The sequence below is a fragment of the Quercus lobata genome, chromosome 10 (genome assembly GCF_001633185.2).
Source record: "Quercus lobata isolate SW786 chromosome 10, ValleyOak3.0 Primary Assembly, whole genome shotgun sequence".
NCBI lineage: Eukaryota > Viridiplantae > Streptophyta > Magnoliopsida > Fagales > Fagaceae > Quercus > Quercus lobata.
This window is the reverse complement of record NC_044913.1, coordinates 43886598-43905936: the sequence shown is the minus strand read 5'-3', so window position 1 is coordinate 43905936 and position 19339 is coordinate 43886598. Positions and strand designations below refer to the sequence as shown.

The window sequence follows — 19339 nt, the reverse complement described above, 5'->3', positions numbered from 1 at the left end:
GTCCTCGGACTCAAGCCTCTGGGGAAACCAACTACTTGGATGAGGAAAACTAGGTTTTGGACAGAACCAAGGCATTGCATGGTCCACGGACTCAAGCCTCTGGGGAAACCAACTACCTAGATGAGGAAAACTAGGTTTTGGACAGAAAGGCATTGCATAGGACTCAAGCCTCTGGGAAACCAACACTAGAACCAAGGCATTGAGGACTCAAGCCTGGGGAAACCAACTACCTGGATGAGGTTTGGACAGAAAAGGCATTGCATAGTCCTCGGACTCAAGCTCTGGGGAAACCAACTAGATGAGGAAAACAAGAACCAAGCATTGCATAGTCCTCGGACTCAAGCCTCTGGGGAAACCAACTACCTGGATGAGGAAAACTAGGTTTTGGACAGAACCAAGGCATTGCATAGTCCTCGGACTCAAGCCTCTGGGGAAACCAACTACCTGGATGAGGAAAACTAGGTTTTGGACAGAACCAAGGCATTGCATGGTCCACGGACTCAAGCCTCTGGGGAAACCAACTACTTGGAAAAGGAAATCTTACAAGTTTTGGACAGAACCAGGCCTTGCATGGTCCTCGGACCAAGCCTATGGGGAAACCAACTATTTAAAAAAAAAAAAAACTATGGCACATAAACCTCAAAATCCATCCGAAGAGAACTCCTCGTTAACAGTTGGGTTAATCCCTTAATTGCACGGATTCCCCGGTCTACCTTCGGATCCCCAGTACCAAAGGGGTTGATGCGATACGGTGCAATATATTACCCAAAAGCACAATCAAAGTCCCTCGCTACTCGGCTACCCTCTCGAACGAATTATTTAGAGTTTATCGTTCTCGGACATTGGTCTAGCATGCATCGCGCAGCACTCAGCGGTTATCCCGGTTAGTTCCAAGAGTTTAATTTATTGAGGATTACCCTTGTTATACTTGATAATATTTGTGAGTTTAAACCAGTAGGAATCTGTGTTAAGGCATTTTTCTGCCCGGAATATCATTAAGGGCAAGCTTACATTTAATATTCATGCACCAAGTAGTTGTTGCAGAGAAGAAAAGTATGTATAAAGAAATAAACACATCTTTTATTAAGACAAAGGAACAGTACAGTGTACAATGAAAAGCTGAAACAAGCTTACATTAAAGCTAACTACGTAAGTAAAGAAAAATACAAGAGAATGAAGATAAAGCCGAGGAGGTAGCACAGAGGAGAGGTTGGCTACTGCTTCGAGACCTTATTCCTCCTCAATGCTTTTGCACGCCCATAACTCAGGCAGCAAAAGAACCCAACTTGAGCCTCACACCGCTGAAGGAAGGGTGCAGGGAACCGGAAGTTGAGGAGCCTTCACCAAAAATTTGCCTGCAACAAGGCAGAGGCGCTGATGGCGGAGAATCTTTCTTCTGACACACCAAAATTCTGGCATGAACAGAACCTGCTTCGGATTTTGACTAAAAGGGGGAGAAACACCCTTTCCCCTCTGTCGAAACGGAATGTTCCCTTGAATTTACGCCTCCTTTGCCCGTACCTCACTACTTTGAGTCTCAGGAGGACACGGCGCCTCCGTGGCGGAGAGAGTTCCTTTTCCCCAACCCTCGCCTCAAACATGATATACTAAGAGAGGAAACTGAAGGATTTGCGCGCAGGTAAGGCAACTTTCTCTCCTATTTATTTAAAAAGATAAGGTGGTGGCATTTAATTCACGCAGCGTCCCAAGGAACGCTACAGACAAAATGTCTCCGGCTCGATTTCCCACGCCATCTGCAACCATGAGATTAAAGGAGTCTCGTGAAGGCGCACCTCGAACACTGGGACACCAAAAAGTACCGCGTGACCAAAGACTACGGAAATACCTCTTAATTTGTGGGCCCAGTAAACTCGCGGCCCAGGCCCGTTCTGCATGGGGGCCCAGGGACAGAACCAAGGCCTTGCATAGTCCTCGGACTCAAGCCTATGGGGAAACCAAGTACAAAAAAGAAAAATTACAAGTTTTGGACAGAACCAAGGCCTTGCATGGTCCTCGGACCCAAGCCTATGGGGAAACCAAGTACAAAAAAGAAAAATTACAAGTTTTGAACAGAACCAAGGCCTTGCATGGTCCTCGGACCTAAGCCTATGGGGAAACCAAGTACAAAAAAAGAAAAATTACAAGTTTTGGACAGAACCAAGGCCTTGCATGGTCCTCGGATCCAAGCCTATGGGGAAACCAAGTACAAAAAAGAAAAATTACAAGTTTTGGACAGAACCAAGGCCTTGCATGGTCCTCGGACTCAAGCTTATGGGGAAACCAAGTAAAAAAAAAAAGAGAGAAAGAAAAATTACAAGTTTTATAACTGCTCGGATGGGAAAAGTCCCCGGCTCAGATACTGTAAAATGTTAAGGCCAATAAAAGTGTTAAGATGATGGTGGGGCACTCCACTATTCGGTAGCCTAAGGGGGTTGTTCATTTTTGCGGGTGATATGTCTTCGAACGATTACTTCCTACACCGCATAGAGCATCCAGTTCTAATCTCGGCATTGTTTCGGGCAATTACCGTTATTCATAGGTACGCATTGCTAGTTCAAGCAATTCTGTTAAAGTTGTGGTGACTTCTTTTATTAGCAAGCATTTTGGCCTTAGTTGTCATCGATTCAAATGCTATATTATTATGCTGAGCAGCGTTTGCAAATTTGTAAAAACATAGAGACAGAGCATGCGAAGTAAAATAACGACAATTTTTATTAATATGAAAAATTATTACAACGTACAAAGAGGGGCTCAAACAAGCCTATACAAAAGGTGAGCTGCCGAAGCAACACTAACATTCGCAGTACAGATAAGTAAACAGCCAGGTGTCTTTTAAACTCGTCTTCAGAAGTCTCTCCAATTTCTGCCTCAGTATTGCTCATATCGAAAGAAGAACCTTCTTTGGAAAAAGATGAAGGAGAAGGAAGAAGAATTTGAAGGAGAAGGAAGAAGAAGATGGAGGAGATGAATAAAGAAGATGGAGGACATGAGTAAAGAAGGAGGAGAAGAAGAGAGAAGAGATGAAAAGAAAGAAAAATGAGCAAAAGAGGGAGAAAGAAAAGCACCAGGATGGAACTGGTGCTGGGAAGACTAAGAAAGGGAGGCAAAAGGAGGTGCCAGTGAACGAAGAGAGGAAGAAGCAGGGGCACTTAGTCCCTGCCTCGATCCTGACTCCCAACACACTGGAGCCATATTAGGTATGCTCATGAGAGCGCGGTTGATACTGATGATGGGTGTTCTCGACTCAGTCACGCCGAAAGTTTGACGTGACGAATTCCTGCTTCGGATTTTGGCTAAAAGGAAGGTAAGACAAATCTTAAGCCTCCGCCATCCTTGCCCTGACCGAACCATTTCGAGCTTTATTAGAACATGACGCTTTGAGGAGGGGTATGGTTTCTTCATCATTTGTTATGGTGAATGTACTGTGATTTAGTGTATAACTACTGAGTTAAGTAAACGCTAAGGGAGGCAAAAGGTTTCAAATCTCAGAAAAATAAAAGGGTCTCTGCACGAAAGTAATAGCTTCCTACTTGTCTTCTTATAGGAAGGGCAAAACGGAAGGCATTGAATTCGTTAAGGTTTCCAAAAGAATCTGAAAACGAAGATGTGTCCGTTCCATTTCTCCGTCTCGTCAGACGAATCGTCGAATGTAAATGAGTCTCGTAAAGGGAAGTCATTAAAAGCGTGTTTTGAATAATCAAACGACGAGAACGCGTCAGGAGTAAAATCAAAAAACGCCTCGTAGATCAGTATATTTCTTGGACAGACGGAAAACCATCTGCATTAATGAAGGGCCGAATTAAAGGAGCCATCATAAAAGCTCGGTATTATCAAAACCCCCTTTCCAACCAAGAGGTTGGACAGCCGGGTTTTGAGGGACTATTGTGGGGCTCAAATGATTTATGGGCCAGACCCATCTATCCGGGGAGAATCCAAAGGCCCAAGCCAAGGAGGGCTATGGCCCAAGCTCGACAAGATAGCCTATGGATACCGCCGAGGGCAGTTTAGTCCTCGGCAGACCCAAAGTCCCCCTAGAAAGAGGGGTAAAAATGGTATAGGACTGAAACTCGGAAGAAAGATCTAAAATATCTAGAGAAAGCTGCCCTTACTGCCATTCAATACTCTTAACCTGACATAGCCGCATTCTTTGGCTTTTACAACCACCCCCAATGACTTTGGGTATGGGCTGATGGGACAAATATCAGCCTTGGAAATGTTGACCCTATACGTGGACGAAAGACAGTGAACACAGGCGGGTATAAAAGGAAAAATCAGTAACCTAGAGAGGAGGCTGGGAAAAATGGCCAAAAGCCAGAGCCTCCCAGCCCACCTCCAGGAGAAAGTCTCCATGGGTGAAGATAACCTAGACACGCACGATTACCACGAAAAACCCATCACCTGGTGACTAAGGCCTAGCCTTCTAAACTCACGCTCTACAAATGATATTGTTTGGGCCTTTTTACGTACGAACCCAACACCGCTACGGTTCGTTACGAATCGTGTCCTTACAGTAATCAAAGAAAAAAGCACCTTACTATTGTAATAAATAAAAAAAGCAATGATTAAGTTTTAACCCACAAACGCGTATTAAAAAAAAGAAAAAGATAACCATAAGAAAATAAAGAAATGAAGAAGACCTAAAGTTCAAATAATTAGAAGGCTGGTGATTTCTTTATAAAAACAAAATTGAAAAGAGTAATGTACATTGACACACATGTTATACTGGAACAATTAGAACTGCACTTTGATACTTATCCTAATTGCACAGTTTGTGTTCTACGTTTAGTCTATGTTCTACTGTAATAGTAATCAAAGAAAAATAAAGAAAAGAAGAAGACACAAAGTCCAAATAATTAGAAGGCTATTGAGTTATTTATAAAAACAAAATTGAAAAGAGTAATGTACATTAACACACATGTTATATTGAACAATTAGAACTGCACTTTTGTTTTTGTAAGTAAAGTTTTCTCTCTTTTGGATTTTGAATTTAGAAAAGATGATGATGATAGTATAGAGAAAAAGAAGATAGAACTGAGAGGAATTGAGGAAAAATAAATTGAGTAACTGATGTGACAATTGTCCCATTTTGTAGGCAATGTTTTACATGGGAGTTAGATATTTTTTTAGCATGTTATCCTTAAGTTTTCTCTCTACTTTTTAGTATTTTTTTTCTTCAAAATCAAAACAAAGAGATTTGAGGGGTAAAAAAAAAACCAAATGTGAGATGAGATTATGGAGCATGGGTTACCGGGTATTAAAAAAAGTTAAGTTTATTTTTTTATGCAAAAAAAAAGAAAAAAAAAGAGAGTTAAGTCTTGATAAAGGAAAAAAGAAAACAGAAAGAAGAAAGAAAAGTGAAAATGTGGAGTAATGCTTAGTTTGAAAATCAACTGAACCTAAACGTGAGGAGTAATGCTTAGTTTGAAAATCAACTGAACCTAAACATGAGAGTTAAGCGTTGCCTATTTTGTAGGCAAAGTTATATGTGAAAGTTAAAGATGTATTTTTACTATGTTATCCTTAAGATTTATCTCTACTTAAATTTAGGATGTAAGAGTATTTTGGAACCAAAAAAACAGTGACGACTCTAGGAATTTTGTGTAGGGGGGTCATTTTTTAATAAAAAAGAACTTGAATATATCAAGTTTCCGACAAAAAATAAAAAAATAAAAAAATAATACATGAAGTTTTACAATTTTTTTCTACAAGTATTCAAACTTTGAATTATTATATGATAGTTTATTTTAAGTATCTATTGCCAATGTGGGTAGCTATGAGCCTATAATTATTTTATTTTGTTAAGTTTATCTAACATTTTTATTTTTATGCAGTTTTTATTATCTATTTGTTACTGTTTTTATAAAAATATTTTAAACCAAATGACTAAACTAAACTTATTGGCTTTGTAGTAATTATTGACACATACAACCACACTCATTCATACATAAAATTATACACTAGTGTCTACTTAACCAATCAAACGCTGGGACAACCACTAACTTTATGTTTTTTTTTTCTTGAATTTTACTAACTTTATAACAAAAAGTTATTATAATATGATAACAATATACACACATGTAACAAACCATATCTATTTCCTAATTATTAAATTATATATATTTATATTATAATATACACACAAACATCCACACACATCATAATTCACACAAATAATATTATAACAAAAAGTAATACACACAATTAATATTAGACACACTCACACACATAATATAAATTTATAAAAAATAGTGACAATTACAATTCACAAACTTACTTTTTATTCTTAGAGTTGGAAATACTTGTAATAAGGGTCGGTGTGTAAAATTTAAGTCAGGGTGTGCAAATATATTTTAAGAAAAAATATTATAGTATTAAACTAACAAAAAAAATATTATTTATATATAATTTTTTTTTTTTGGAAGTCAGGGGGTTTGAACCCTCTAAGAATAGTTTAGAGCCGCCCATGCAAAAAAATGTTTAGTCCAAACAGGGAAAGTTCTTTAAATATTAGTATAAATAATACGCCCATAGTTGAACATGAACCTCTATTTAATTATATATTTATATATTTATGTAAACTTGAGGTTTTTTATTTTGTTGAGAACTTACACTTTTCTACCTTAAATTACACAAAAGTTTACCCTTTGCCCCATAAGCTATGAAAAAGCACAACCAACCCCCTAAAATCAAAATTTTGTATCACTAAGCCCTTGTTGTTAGTTTGGTGTTTACTTTGATATAAATTTATAGGCATGTGCACAACACATGACATTTGATGAGCTGGACACCAATAACTAAAATGAAAAGACTATTTACCCCTCTCCCTCTCTGTGAGAAGACCCAAAACAAGTCTCTAATTTTTCTCTAAATCTTTTTTGCCAGATAGATAAGAAGATGAACAAAAATTCAAAAACCCAGATCACCAAAATAGGGAGAATAGATCAAACAACAAAATCAGATCAAACACTGGGATTAACATGTTTGAAACAACACACTAACCTAAGCCTTATTTGCCAATCCCAATTCCAATTCCAACTGATTACCTACCTTAGGCCCGATCTCAAGAGAGAAAACTTTACTAATGAACTCATCATCAACGTTCTTGGCTTACTGGGAAACAAGTACACAATACTTATTAATTATTCCCTTTGACTACTACTTTTGAAAATAATGTGTACTCATAAGTAATAATCCTCTTATATAGGGATGAGTCCCACATTTAAGGGGTCTACCTTTATGTAAAAATGTGGTTACACTAAACCGATGAATTCTCTCCTAAACAACACTTTTTTAAAAGTTGAAATGAATTTTTGATTAATCAATGGGTGGAATGTGAATGTGAATGTGAATTTGTCGATTTTGATTCGTATATCAATTCAAAACCAACCAATAATTCATGAACCAATAAAATTTTATAAAATTTCAACTTTCTATTTTAGTGTGACTAAATCAAAGAATATTTTAAGTTACACAGAAAATAATTTTAAAATATTTTGAAATCTTTATAATTGAATTTTAATTAGATTATTACTCTTTTATTAAAAAACAAAGGCTTTGATAATAAAATTTGTTTTGAAGTAAATTGTGTTAACAATTTTGAGGTTATATCAAATATTCTTTTCATTCCTAAAATATAGTCCAAGTTCTATTTTCATCCTTAAATTTTTAAAATTTTTATATAATTAAGTCCTAAAAATTTAAGATGTTGTGTGCCTAGCTATAGGAAGCCCCTTGTTTCATTTTGGTTGTAACTTCTCTTTTGTACCTTCACTAATTATTCACAAGTGCTTGAAATTAAATTCAGAAATCTCTTTATATATTTTATGCTTTTTTGTCCAATCCAAATGTATTTTGCTCTTAAATATAATTGGTATGTCGTATACCTTGAAGATGTGCCAATAATGCACAATACAACTAGAATTGTTATATTTAAGACATAATAATATAATATGATCCAAACTATAATGGTAGGCTCATGCACTTTTAAAATAAGCAAATTAATATTGGGATAGTTTATTAAAAAAAAAATTGTTTTAGTTTATGGTTAGCCTAGGGTTAGTTTAGGGTTCTCTAGTATATAAATCTTAAATTATAATTACTAACTTGTAACTCCATGCATATGCATAGATACACTTAAAAATATACAATAAGATGCATAATATAATTCCTATATATAATTTAAATACAATTAATAGCCATTTTTATATTTTGTTAACTCTTTAAAAAATTTTGTAAGGATATTATTAGGTATAAAATATAAATTGTCCATTTAAAAAAAAAATTTATTGTAAAGCACAATTTTATTTTTTTACGATTCATTTATTCTAGATTCTTTGGTTTTTGTACTTAATAGCTCACTTGGATGAATATTTATGATATGGTTCCAAAATTGATTTTAAAATTAAGAAATAAAACTCTTTAAGAATAAATAATTTAAAACACATGGCACAAAATTGAAACTCTAATTTGGAATTCTAATTTGAGTTTCTCTCAGCTTCACCTATTATTATATATATAAATTATATCACAAGAGCTTAATATAACACAAGATGTTGTCATCAATGACTTTCCACCATGGACATGGGTGAATATTAGAACAAACCACATAAACTTTTGTGTTTGCTCTTTCTTTCATGATTACACTCATCACTCAATCACACAACAACTTTAACGTTATATAGAGTTGTATTAGGAGCAATGGTTATTATGGTTGAAATAAAAATTAATTAAACTTTAAAGTTCTAAGAAAATCAGATGGAGAGAGAAACTCAAGAACGCTCTAGAGAAGAAGAGGCGGAGTTGAAGCGCAGTACAAAAAAAGTTAAAGATTCACACCCCTCCTTCGGTGATGGATCCTTCAAAGATAAGCTCCTCGGGGACTTGCCTGGTGCGTACGCACAGGCTTTTCGTTTCAACCCTCTTGAGGAGGATGAGACCTTTTCTGATGATGAACTGGATGATCTAACTGAGGGTGTTGCAGCTGTGCGCTTTTCGGGTGACGATAAAGCCCGTCTTAAAGGTAGATGGGCTTTCGCTCTTATCATTAAACCCTTTGGTAGGAATGTGGGTTTTCATTTCCTGCAAAATAAGATACTAGCTTTATGGAAACCAGTGGGCCATATGGAATGCATTGACCTTGAATTTGGTTTCTACTTGATCAGGTTTGGCTTAGTTGAGGACTATGACAAAGTCCTAAGGAGGGACCTTGGTTTATTGTTAGCCAGTTCTTGTTTATCAGAGGTTGGGAACCATACTTTAAACCATCCACTACCAAATGCTCATCTGTTGCAGTATGGGTGAGATTCCCGAAATTACCGATTGAATTTTTCAAACTGATGGCTCTCAAGGAAATTGGACAAGCCATTGGCCCTGTGCTTAGGATAGACACACACATTGCCTCTAAGTCATGAGGCCGATTTGCTCGCATCTGTGTCCAGGTTAATCTCGATAAACCTTTGATCAAAACCATCATGATTGGTAAATTTGTCCAACCGGTCATCTATGAAGGTTTAAACACTCTCTGGTTTGCTTGTGGCAGAGTTGGTCACAAAAGGGAAGCCTGCCCATTTTTGGTGCATGAAGGGGTGCATATGGACTCACCGGAGATGAACACCTCTACACCATCCCCCACTCGCGATGCTACATCAGAGACCTACGGTCCTTGGACCTTGGTTTCTAGAAGAAAGGACAAGTATCCTAAATCCCGTGCCCACCCCGAGCCCAAAGACTAGCCCCTAGCCTGCAAAAAGGTGATTCGAAATCCGTTCCCTCATCTCGGTCACCATCACGTGGGCCTAGGGATGCCAAAAGAAAGAACCCGGTTGTGCATTGTGACACTACTTCTCACCCCAGGCCTTCACATCCTTCCTGTGAGATGGGACATGACTTTGCTGTGCCAGGTCACACATCCCCTAAACAACCTCTACCGCCCATTGTTTTCTCGTTTGGTGAACCCCACTCCCCAAAAAACTCACAAAACCCCAATATTTCTTCTTCCCCTAAACACATGCCCAACCCTAAACTTAACCAGAACAAACATGGCCAAAGCAACCAGCTCAAAGGGAAAGGAAAAGTCAATGGTGAACCCAGAAACACAGGAATGGGGAATCTTTTACAAAGGGAAGATCATAGTCATCTCAAGCGTCACAATCACCGAGATTAAAGCAACCCCAACTCACATCATGGGCTGGTTCGAGGAAGAACTGATGAAGGCTTGGAGCCACATATTTCCGCTCACTCCGGAGAGCCGAAGGAATGGCTATCTCCCTTTCTTGGACTCAGCTTAGTTCAACTGGCACAACCCTTGGTGGAACTTCCTAATAGACAGGCCATTAAGAAAGGAGAGTCAGATCCTGGGTTGAAGAGGGCTTCCCTTAAGATCAAGGGAGCTAATCTTGGGAGACTTAGGCCAACCAGACACTCTCTTGGAGAGGAGAATGTTTGTGGACAGACCTATAATAATCAACATAATGGGCGACGGAAGGAAGATTATTCAAGTCTTTGCCCCGATCCAAACTTTTCAGTTTGGTAGTCAGCCAATGGGAATGCATGATGGGAGTGATGAAACACATTTTGGTGCTCAGGCAGGGAGAGGGGTTCACGAAGACTCTTCTGAAGGAAATGGGATGGACCATGATGGACCAGATGAGGACTCTTCCTCCAATTGATGTGCCCCGACCCGAATCTCCATTTATCTATGAATATTATATTATGGAATTGCAGGGGTGCATTAAACCCCAACTTCCATCAGTTGGTGGATAATATCATTAGTTGCCACTCACCCTCAATGATGATCATAACTGAAACTCGAGTTGGTGGAAATAGGGCAAAAGAGATTACTGACGGGCTTTCTTTCGATGGAGCGGCCCATGCTGATACTGTGGGTTATACTAGAGGGATTTGGGTACTTTGGTACACCGAAATCATGGATGTCACCATTCTTGCATCTACAGAATAGGAGATACATGCAGTCATTAAGGTACATTCTTTAAACCTGTCTTGGCTCATTACTGCTATTTATGCAAGCCCTAGATATAGGGAAAGACATATCTTGTGGGATAACCTAAACCAAGTTGCTACCCTTCACAATCTGCCTTGGCTAGTGTTAGGAGACTTTAATGAAATCCTCTTGAGTGAGGATAAGCTTGGAGGGAGACCTATTAATATGTATAGAGCTATGGTGTTTTAGCAATGCCTAAATTCCTGTAATCTTCTGGACTTGGGTTTCTAGGGATCTAGGTTCACCTGGGTTAATAAGAGAGACTTTCTTGCCTTCATCCAAGAACGAATTGATCGTTGTTTTGCTAACTCTATTTGGAGAACTATGTTCCCTGAGGCCTCTGTTTATCATCTTACCAGGTTGCACTCTGACCACTACCTTATACTTCTTAGCCTCAACCCAAGTAATGGGAACCATACTAATAGACCTTTTAGATTCCAACCTATGTGGCTATCTCACCCCCTCTTCAAAAAACTTGTCTAGTATAATTGGAATGATTCCCTGTCTCTACAAGCCAATAACTTAGCCTTCACTAATGCAGCCAGGGTGTGGAACAAAGAAGTTTTTGGCAATGTTTTTCATAAAAAGAGCAGACTGGAAGCTCGAATCAAAGGCACTCAGCATGCTCTAGCTAGCAACCCTAACCAATTCCTTATAAATCTGGGAAGGACTTTGTTAGAGGAATACAACCTTATCCTTCAACAAGAACATGATCTTTGGGCCACCAAATCGAGATACAATTGGGCTATTCTTGGCGATAGAAATACTTCCTTTTTTCATAACTCTACCATTGTTAGAAGGAAAAGAAATAGGATAGAAAAAATCATAGATAGCTCGGGTAATTGGGTGCATGAGGCGAATGAGGTTGCAGATGTTGTTAGAAAAGGTTTTCTAAAGCTGTTCTGTATTGAGAAAAATAGTGCACTCAGAAACCTTTGGGTGATACCCAGCTGGTCCAATGTCCTGTCTGAGGAAGCCTTGGACTCCCTCAACCACCCCATCTCTCTTGAGGAAATTAGGGATGCCCTATGGTCCATTAAGCCTTTCAAAGCTCTTGGACTGGATGGTTTCCACGCAGGCTTTTATCAAAACTCCTAGTCCATTGTTCGTGAGTTTGTTGAAAAGGTGGTGTTTGAGGCTTTTCAGACTAGCTCCATCCCTGATTATCTTAACCAAACCCTTCTGGTCCTAATACCTAAATGCCAGGGTCCTGAATCCATTAATCATTTCTGTCCTATAAGTCTTTGCAACACTTCATACAAAATTATATCCAAACTCATTATCCAAAGACTTAGATCCTTTCTAGATCAAATTATCTCTCCCCTCCAATCTGCCTTTGTTCTTGGGAGACGGGGTATGGACAACATGATCATTGTTCAAGAGTTAATCCACACCCTCAACTTAAAGAAAGGAAAATCTGGTTTCATGGCAGTTAAGATTGACTTAGAAAAAGCCTACGATAGGCTAGATTGGAACTTCATAAGAGATATGCTCAACCTGTTTAAATTTCCCCCCCGCTTGATAAAGCTTATCTTAAGTTGTGTTTCGACAACATCCATCTCCGTTCTGTTCAATGGAGGTAAGTTGGATCCGTTTCTGCCTTCGAGGGGTATTAGACAGGGAGGCCCCCTTTCCCCTATATATTTTCATCCTTTGTATGGAAATGCTAAGTTTCTTCATTCATGACAAATGTTCTAACAATCTGTGGGACCCCCTAAAGGTAGCTTGTGGCGGACCTGCCTTCTCTCATTTGTGTTATGCTGATGATTTAGTTCTTTTAGCCAAAGCTGGCCTCAAAAATAGCCAAAGCATCAAAGATGTGTTAGAGTCATTTTGCGAGCTATCTGGTCTTAAAGTTAACTTGTTAAAATCCAAAATATTCTTCTCTCCCAATGTTTCCCAGTTTTCCCAAGATTCTATTTGTGAAACCATTGGTTTTGAAGCTACCTCAAACTTAGGGAAGCATTTAGGGTTTCCCCTAAAACAATCGGGTTCCACGAGGCATGACTTTGACTTCATCATTGATAAGGTGAAAAGTAAGTTGGCTAGATGGAAGTCCAACCTACTCTTAATGGCTGGGAGATGTGTCCTCACTAACTTTGTTATCTCGGCCCTCCCTGCCTATATTATGCAAGGCACAATCCTTCCTGCCAGAATTCACAATGCTCTTGATAAAATTAATAGAAACTTTATTTGGGGATCTATAGAGGTTAAAAGGAAAATTCACCTTGTTAGTTGGGATAAGGTGACTAGCCATAAAGATGAGGGAGGCTTAGGAATTAAAGCTGCTAAACAGAAAAATCTGTCTTTTACAACCAAGTTATGTTGGAGATTCAAAAATTGTAAAGGGGAGTTGTGGGCTAAAACTCTCAAAAGGAAATACTTGAATAGAAATCACCCTCGCAAGCATGGGTTCTCTAGAACTTGGTCGGCCATCAGCAAAAGCGAGGAATTATGCACCAAAGGATCTCACTGGATTATTGGTAGAAATGGACCACCTTTGGCCCTCTCAGGCAGTTGATACAGGGTCCCCTCACTCTTGCTGAAGAAAATCTCATGGTAAAGAACACCATAGTTGATGGTCAATGAGACTGCTCCCAAATATCCTTTGTAATTCCTGATAATTGGTTGTTGACATTGAAAGCCATTCCCCTTAGAAAAGCCTCAGTTGGCAAGGACATTCTCTGCTAGGATGGGAAAGCCAAAGGCCTTTTTGATTCTAAACATGCCTATAATCTGGCTTTTGGAGAGGTAGGTCCTACTTTCTCCTATGATGGCAAATGGATTTGGAAGCTCAAATGTTACCCAAAGATCACTGAAAACCCCTCATGCATTCATTGCTCTCGGGTGGAAGACATTTCTCATTTCCTTAGGGATTGTCATGTGGCCAAAAGTTTCTGGATTGAGGCATGGATTCCTGCTAATGACCCTGAATTTTTCTCTTCTCCCTGTAATAGATGGCTTAAATCTAATGCCCTCAACAGTAGCACCATTCCTAATAAATCCTTTACCTGGGACACCTTTTTCCTTTTTGGTATTTGGAATCTATGGTTACAAAGAAATAGATGCAACTTTCAACATTCTAATCTCAAACCTTCTCTGATGAGTGATGTTGAAATCCTTGCATCTGAGTTCTCTTGTCTTGTCATTCCCCAAGTGCCTATCCTAAAAAAACATTTAATTCAGGTTAGATGGAAACTCCCAAGCCCAGGATGGTTTAAATTAAATACGGATGGTTCGGCATTGGGCTGCCCAGGTTTTGCGGGTGGGGGTGGACTCATTCATGATGATCATGGCAGATGGGTGAAGGGATTCCTCAGAAGAATCGGCAAGGTTAGTAACCTTGAAGCCGAGCTGTGGGCCATCCGGGATGGTCTCATTCTTTGCAACCAGCTACTAATCCAAGAGTTACTTATAGAACTTGATGCTAAAGCTGTTATAAGCCTTTTAACTTGCAATACAGAGTCCTTTGCTCAATATGCTCCTCTTATTGATGATTGCAAGAACCTGTTGCACCGGCACCCTTTGTGGAAGATCCAGCACTGTTACAGGGAATCTAATGCCTGCGCCGACGCTCTGGCCATGTTGTTACGTGGCTTTTAATTTGGTCAAAGGAGTTGACCAAGTCCTAGAACTAATAGGACTATGTGTTTGCCAACTTTGTGATATGCTCTCATTATTTACCCTAGCCGACTTATACTTTGTATAAGTATATTTGTTATGCGGCAATTGTTGAAGTTAGTGAGAAAACGCAGCTTCATATTATTTAAGAGTTCTAAGCCGTGCTTTGTTTTGAGAGAGAAATTTAGGTTTTCTCTAGTCATGTGCTTCTGGTGATTAAAAGCTCTTTTGGGTGTATTTGGGGTTTGGGTTTTGTGAGAGTGTTTTGGTACCATCTTGTAATCTCTTTCTTTTGTTAGTGAAACTTTCTCCTCGACACCGCCTGTGGATGTAGGCCAAAAGCCGAATCACCTAAATCTTTGTGTTCTCGTGTGATTGTTTCTTTTGTCATTCTATTTCTATTTTCCATAAACCCATTGTTATTTGGATACGCACACAACAAATAGATATTCATGCTTCTGCTATTCTCAACAAATTGGTATTAAAGCTTCCACTTTTACAACAGGCCAAGAAGGCAGTCTTTAGTCAACATGATTTTTGTATATTAGACACTCCGCCTGTGGAGATGTCCCAATTGTTGATGCAAGACCTCTCTGGTCTATTTTGTAACCGGGTTTGTAACTATACAGCCCCTGTGGCTGTTGTTTAGCTTTTAATATATTCCATGTTTACCAAAAAAAAAGTTCTTCGTGGTGAATAAAATTTTTGTATTGAATTACATGTTGTATAGTAATTAAATTAGACTCTAATACTAATATCTGATTCAAAAGGAATTTCCTACATCAAAATATTCATTTTAGATTGCTATTTCTTGTGAAATCATTGTATTAAAAGCAGTAAAGTCTCTTATTTTTGGTGGTGGCATAGAATGATCGTATAAGTGCCAAGGTTTTTCATCTATTTCTTCTTAAAATAATACTAATTTATTCATAATGGAGAAAGAAGGGAAGAGCAACTATGAAGAAATTGTGTGGGTTGATTATCTTATCGTTCTTGGAAAAGGCAACCACTAAAAAAATATATAACTCCAAAAATTGGAATAACATTTGATTTAAAGAATTACGTAAATCCATATTAGAATAATATGTATGTTGGGTATGTTAAATTCAATACCCGTAAAGATTGGCTGAACAAAAGTAAGATAGATTATATCCTGCAAATATTGTTATAAAGCTGGTTTAAAGAAGGAAGTTGAATGTGAGGGAAAGATATCTAGAAAGGATTTAAGAGTTGGTTGTGAAGCCTACATGGTTATGTTTTTTCAACAAAATTGCAAATATTGTGTTACTTTTTTTGAAATCCAAACACAATCATGAAGTTGTAACTCCATGGAGTAGACGTAAATTTCCATTGCAAAGGAACATATTGGTTGCCAGTAAAATTAGCAAATCACTCTAAGAGTATTTACAATCTAAACAAATGATTGTTTGGTGATGTAGTTTATTTTGATTCTATGTACTGAACCAATAAAAATCATCATTGGCACCTATAATTGGAGCGAATAATCATAGATAGACAGCGGTCTTTGGTGTTGCATTATTGTGTGAAGAAACTGCTAAATCTTATTCCTGATTATTTCTAACATTAATACAAGCTAGGTGTGGAAAGAAGCTAGTTACAATTTTTACTAACCAAGATGCTAAAGCAAATGCATAAGCGTTACTAGAATCTTATCATCGTTTATGTCAATTGCATTTATTTCAAAATGCTTTCAAACATCTTAACAATATTTTTAGAAGTTCAAGTTCATTTGTTGAAGAGTTTAAAAGTTACATGCATGATCATGAGTATGAGGATGATTTTATTCAAGCATGGGAATCAATGTTGGATAAACATGATCTCTGACAAAATCGGTGGTTGAAAGGAATTTTTGAAGTTAGATATATATATATATATATATATATATATATATATATTTCTAAATACCTAGGACTACATCCTTTTTTTGATGGTTTCCACTTGATTTTATAGAGGAATGTGGATTTTCATATTTCTCTCACATTCCTCTATCTTGGAGTTTTTGAACTCATGTATTACCTCTTGGGATCTTGAATAAAAAAGTGGATCTAAAATTCAGGAAATTGGAGTTTCAATTCTAAGCATAAGTGGATTGTCACTAAAATTTAGGCCCTAGGACTGCCAATTGACACTCCCACTTAGGGTCAAAGTGTCAATCGGCACTTTGACTCGAAGGGCCTGTGTTGGTTTCATGGAGCTAGATTATGTGTTCGATTTGAATTGTGACCCAATCCGACTTGGAAGCATGATAATTAAAAAAAAGAAATGATATGTCCACAACATTTTCACAACATTTTTACAACAAATTTTAAGTGGCAGGTTGTTACTGGTTATTATTGCCGAGGCAAAAAAGTAATTTTAGTATTAATTTCAAATTTGAACTAATAATAACTAACCACCTATGATTTGTTGTGAAAATGTTGTAAAACTATTGTGGACGTAGCACCTCTCTAATTATAACTGAGATTTTATGTGAGGCATAGTCCATGGAGTAAAGGCTTGGGCTAATAGGTCTAAGCCCACTTCGGTCCTGTTACTTGGGGTATTTATTTGTTACCTCAAATTAGAGTTTGTTGTATTGAAAATTGTATTTTTCTCCCTGATATAGTAAAAATCACAGCAACTCTATGGACATAGGCACATATTGTTGAACTACATAAATCTTTGTGTCATGTGATTGTTCTTGGTGCATATATATTTGTTTTCTCTGTTTTTCCTTTCTCTTAGTTTCATGAATTAGGTTAAATTCCTAACATGAATTAGATTAAGAAATATAATTGAATGAAGAAATTTAAGTACATTTGAAAGGTTATGGTGCCTTCCATTGGCAAAGACTTAACCACTTGATCTTCAATTGGACTTTCATTATTGCAGTTACGTAATACACTAGAAGCTTTGAATCCATCTAATTATGGGTTCTACAATAGTATTTCTCAAGCACTTTCATTGAAGTAAGCCGAAGTCACGCAGAAACTTTCCACCAAAATATTAAGTTATTAACAACCCCTTGAAATAAAGATACATCCAAGTTTAGTTTTTGTTTTGAGAAACACATCCAAGTTGAATATACGTAGAGATGGTGTGTTCAATAAGTTGAGAGCTTTATCTTTTGTGGACAGAGTACAGGTTTAGTACATATATAAGCGTAACGTTATCTCATTGAACTGGTCTAATTTGGTGAACATTTAAGGCGCGTGATAGTGGTTAAAGAATAATTTGGATATCAAAAAGAAAATTGGTACTAGTCGAAGACTTAATGCATCATTCACATATGGAAAATCAGACCTATTCAAAGTGTCTAATCTATAAATAGATATGCTTTCCATTCAACATTTTTCATCCCTAACCCGAATCCCGAAGCAAAAATATATAGAACAGAAGATCGTGTAAGCCTGAAATATGAGTAAAGCTTACCTTGTAACTGTTGCCCTCTTCGCCTTGGCATTCTCTCTTGCCTCTGCCTCTGACCCCGCTCCTCTGCAGGACTTCTGTGTTGCACTAAAGGACTACTCCGACAAGTCAGCTCGTACAAACTCTTCTTTTTTCCTTTTTCAAGTTTCTGCATTATTTTTGTCATGTAAAGAATCTACACTAACTAGAATATAAATATGGATGAAATAATATTAGCTACTTGGCCTTATTATTTTCTGCATTGAAGTTTTAAGCATTCTTTTTAATGTGTCCATAACAAATATTCCTTTATGCAGTATTTGTTAATGGAAAGTTCTGCAAGGATCCAAAGCTTGTCACAGCTGATGATTTCTACTTTCGTGGATTGAACATTCCTGGGAACACATATAATAAAGTTGGGTCAAATGTCACTAATGTGAATGTGGACACATTTCCTGGCCTCAATACCCTTGGCATATCCCTTGCTCGAATCGACTTTGCACCATATGGACAAAATCCTCCCCACACTCACCCTCGCGGCACTGAAATCCTAGTAGTCTTGGAGGGTACTCTCTTCGTTGGTTTTGTAACATCCAACACCGATAATCGCCTCTTCACCAAAACCCTAAACAAAGGAGATGTTTTTGTCTTTCCAGTCGGTCTCATTCACTTTCAAGTCAATGTGGGAAAAACCAATGCAATTGCCATTTCTGGTTTAAGCAGCCAAAATGCAGGCGCAATCACAATAGCAAATGCTGTTTTTGGATCCAATCCTCCCATTAATCTTGATGTTCTGACCAAGGCCTTCCAACTCGACAAGAAAGTGGTTGAATATCTTCAGAAAGAATTCTAAATTTTCAATTAGAAAAAGTAATTGTCAGTGCTATGAAGCACTAGATATATGGCTCTGTTTATCTCATTGCAATCATAACTAGATTAAAATAAAACAATTGTTTATGTAACTCTTTTTTGGAGGATTTGTAATAAAGAAAATGTTGGCATTTTGTTAAGCACATCCTTTTTCATTTTTCTTTTAATCCATGCATGCATGTCTTATGGCAACTATATATTTATAATAAAAAAAAAAATGCACATTTAATTAAAATAGGGCTAGTTAAGGTTTACTGAAGCTCAAGTACATGTTAAGTTAGAAAACAAAAAACGTGTTTCATTTAAGAAATCATTTTTCCGCCCACATGTCGTATTCCAATCAGCTTAGTCCTTTCTTGTTTATGTGCTTCATCCCAAGCTTACTTACAAAATCAGCGAGTGAGATAATTTCTACTTATTCATTGATTAAAATGATGATGT

The 19339-nt window shown here is 37.5% G+C and overlaps 1 protein-coding gene across 1 annotated transcript; it reads left to right on the top strand.

Annotated features, from left to right (window-relative positions):
* Positions 1-17997: 17997 nt before the first annotated feature.
* LOC115964160 (germin-like protein subfamily 1 member 20) lies at positions 17998-19021 on the top strand. The gene is made up of 2 exons (XM_031083508.1): positions 17998-18164; positions 18346-19021. The coding sequence occupies exons 1-2, from the start codon at positions 18038-18040 to the stop codon at positions 18879-18881; spliced, it is 663 nt and encodes a 220-aa protein (XP_030939368.1). The 5' UTR covers positions 17998-18037; the 3' UTR covers positions 18882-19021.
* Positions 19022-19339: the final 318 nt, after the last annotated feature.

Bases quoted from the DNA above. Each gene is read 5' to 3' on its own strand.
- LOC115964160 (XM_031083508.1), top strand. From the start codon at position 18,038: ATGAGTAAAGCTTACCTTGTAACTGTTGCCCTCTTCGCCTTGGCATTC. The intron at 18,165-18,345 runs GTACAAACTCTT...TCCTTTATGCAG, and splicing joins CTACTCCGACAAGTCAGCTC to TATTTGTTAATGGAAAGTTC.